At 55.0% G+C, this 2244-nt stretch overlaps 1 protein-coding gene across 1 annotated transcript in view; it reads left to right on the top strand.

Annotated features, from left to right (window-relative positions):
- Nucleotides 1-2244, top strand: part of SLC4A4 (solute carrier family 4 (sodium bicarbonate cotransporter), member 4) — a gene marked incomplete at its 5' end in the record, with an annotated part of 65928 nt that overhangs the window by 60645 nt on the left and 3039 nt on the right. The window contains one exon of the mRNA XM_010132979.1: nt 1126-1287. Coding sequence (XP_010131281.1) covers nt 1126-1287 — 162 coding nt within the window. The remainder of the gene's footprint in view (nt 1-1125; nt 1288-2244) is intronic.

Genomic DNA, 2244 nt, shown 5'->3' with positions numbered 1-2244 from the left:
GAGCTGCCATAAGAAATCTGGGCTCAGCATCACCGAGTTTCAGTTTACAGCCAAGTAAAACCTCAGCCGTGGGTGTGGGTATGAACCGCGGCGCTTATTTAAGTGAGAGAAGGAGGGAGAGCAGAAAACAGAACAGGGACAAGCGATTGTTCTGTGACGCTGGGGAGACGAGGAGAGAAAAGATGCCGCGAGTAAAAAAACCCTCCAGGCGTTCTTGCTGGGACACACGCTCCTCTGCGCAGGCGTTAAAAATCCGCAGCTCCTCCCGTCGCCGGTGCAGGGCTGAGCTGTGCTGCTGCTGAAAGCAGAATCCAAGACCTGGGCACTCCTCCTGACACCCGGCAGAGAGAGAATCTGAGAGAACCCAAAGTCTGGCTGATGACGGCCGCGAGTAAAAAAACCCTCCAGGCGTTCTTGCTGGGACACACGCTCCTCTGCGCAGGCGTTAAAAATCCGCAGCTCCTCCCGTCGCCGGTGCAGGGCTGAGCTGTGCTGCTGCTGAAAGCAGAATCCAAGACCTGGGCACTCCTCCTGACACCCGGCAGAGAGAGAATCTGAGAGAACCCAAAGTCTGGCTGATGACGGGGCAGCCACAGCTCGGGTGCAGCTGGGGCTGATGGGTCAGACCCCAGTTATTTGCCCTCGTGAGCAAAAAGACTGTAAATGTCCCAACCGTCAGGATCTGGCCAATGCTCTGCGAACTCCGCGGGCTCAGTCTGGCCCTCGTCCGAGTTCTAAAGGGTTCTGGGGAAGCGGTGAGGAAAAAGTCAAGACGGTCCCTCAGGCTGCCCCTGTGAAGCTGCCTGTGTGGGCTGCAGCCAAAAATGAGTGAAAATACTTGGTTTTTTCTCTCTTTTTCTGCCTGGTGCCTGTCAGTTAAAGAGGACCCTTGTCTCTACAGGAGTATGAAGTGATGACATACTCCTTTCTGTACGTTGCTCTTATTTATTCTGAGGTGAAGCCATCACAGGTCGGTCTTTCCAGCCGATAGAGACACCACAAGTGATGACCTCGTTCTCTGTCCGTTCCTTTACGACCGGACTTGAAGCAGCATCCCGAGGCAGGCACGGGGTGGTCCCCACTCCAGGTAAAACGTGACTGAGAAGTCCCTCCCTGCCTTTGCAGATCCTGGCGCTGGTAGCAGTTAGAAAAGCCATGGACTACCTCTTCTCCCAGCACGACCTCAGCTTCCTTGACGACGTCATTCCAGAAAAGGACAAGAAGAAGAAGGAGGACGAGAAGAAGAAGAAGAAGAAGAAGGGCAGTGTGGACAGTGACAACGATGATGTAAGGGGCTTTCCGCTCTCCTCACATCGCTCCTTTCTAGCTCGCTAACCCCGGGGACGCCCCGTGCCCACCCCAGCACTGGGGCTGGGCGTTCCCCAGCCTCTTTTGAAGCCGACCAGCTCGGTCTTTAGCTGCTGCAGCAAACCGGCCCCAAACAAAACTTCTCCTCTACGTTGCCTTCCCTTTTGCAGCCATCAGCAGCCTGGGGTAGGTGGTACTTGGGGTGCCAAGAATGAAATCTCGCCTTCCACAAGAGCACTAGGTACCCGCTGAGATGTCCTGCCCTTTACTGGGACGCCTTTCATCACCCTGCCTCGCCCAGCCGTCCCTCCTCCGCCTTTCTCCCCCGTCATTGTCTTCTACTTTTAGCAGGAGAGCGGTTTCCGCCAGCAGCTCTGTCACTCCTGAGTACATTCCCGTCGTCTTTGGTTTGATATTTTTTTAATTGTTCCTTTCAAAAGCACGACAAGATGTGACTTGTCACATTGCGGGGAAGACTGCTTTCTGCTGGTGACACTCTGCCTGAACTGTGGTCAGAGCACACGTGCCCTTCTGCGGGAAACCCGTTGGTCCTACCTCAAACCGCAGCAGTGAAGCGTCGCTGCTTGTGTCCCTGCTGAGCTGGGTGACCTGACTAGACCAGATCCACGTGCCTTAGACTGTTCTGGTTTTTACTGTATATAGGAAAAGAAAAATCTAGTCCTCGTGCCTTTAAACGTTCTCCCACCCAGCTCCAGCACGAACTCAAATCCTATAAATTAACACCGAAGCGCCACACACGCGGGTTGTATCGCCCTGTGAGTCCAGGAGGTGAGCGCTGCGCCACCAGGCAGCAGGGGCAGGCTGTTCCCGTGAGGAAACACCCAACCATAGCCCAGTGCGAACCAAAAGGGGACAAAACACCCCACACGTCGTGACCGGTCAGCAGAAGGTTGGCTCTGTCCCCTCTGCTGGCCT

This window comes from Buceros rhinoceros, unplaced genomic scaffold, assembly GCF_000710305.1.
Source record: "Buceros rhinoceros silvestris isolate BGI_N320 unplaced genomic scaffold, ASM71030v1 scaffold13210, whole genome shotgun sequence".
NCBI lineage: Eukaryota > Metazoa > Chordata > Aves > Bucerotiformes > Bucerotidae > Buceros > Buceros rhinoceros.
This window is presented reverse-complemented; position numbering and strand designations above follow the sequence as displayed.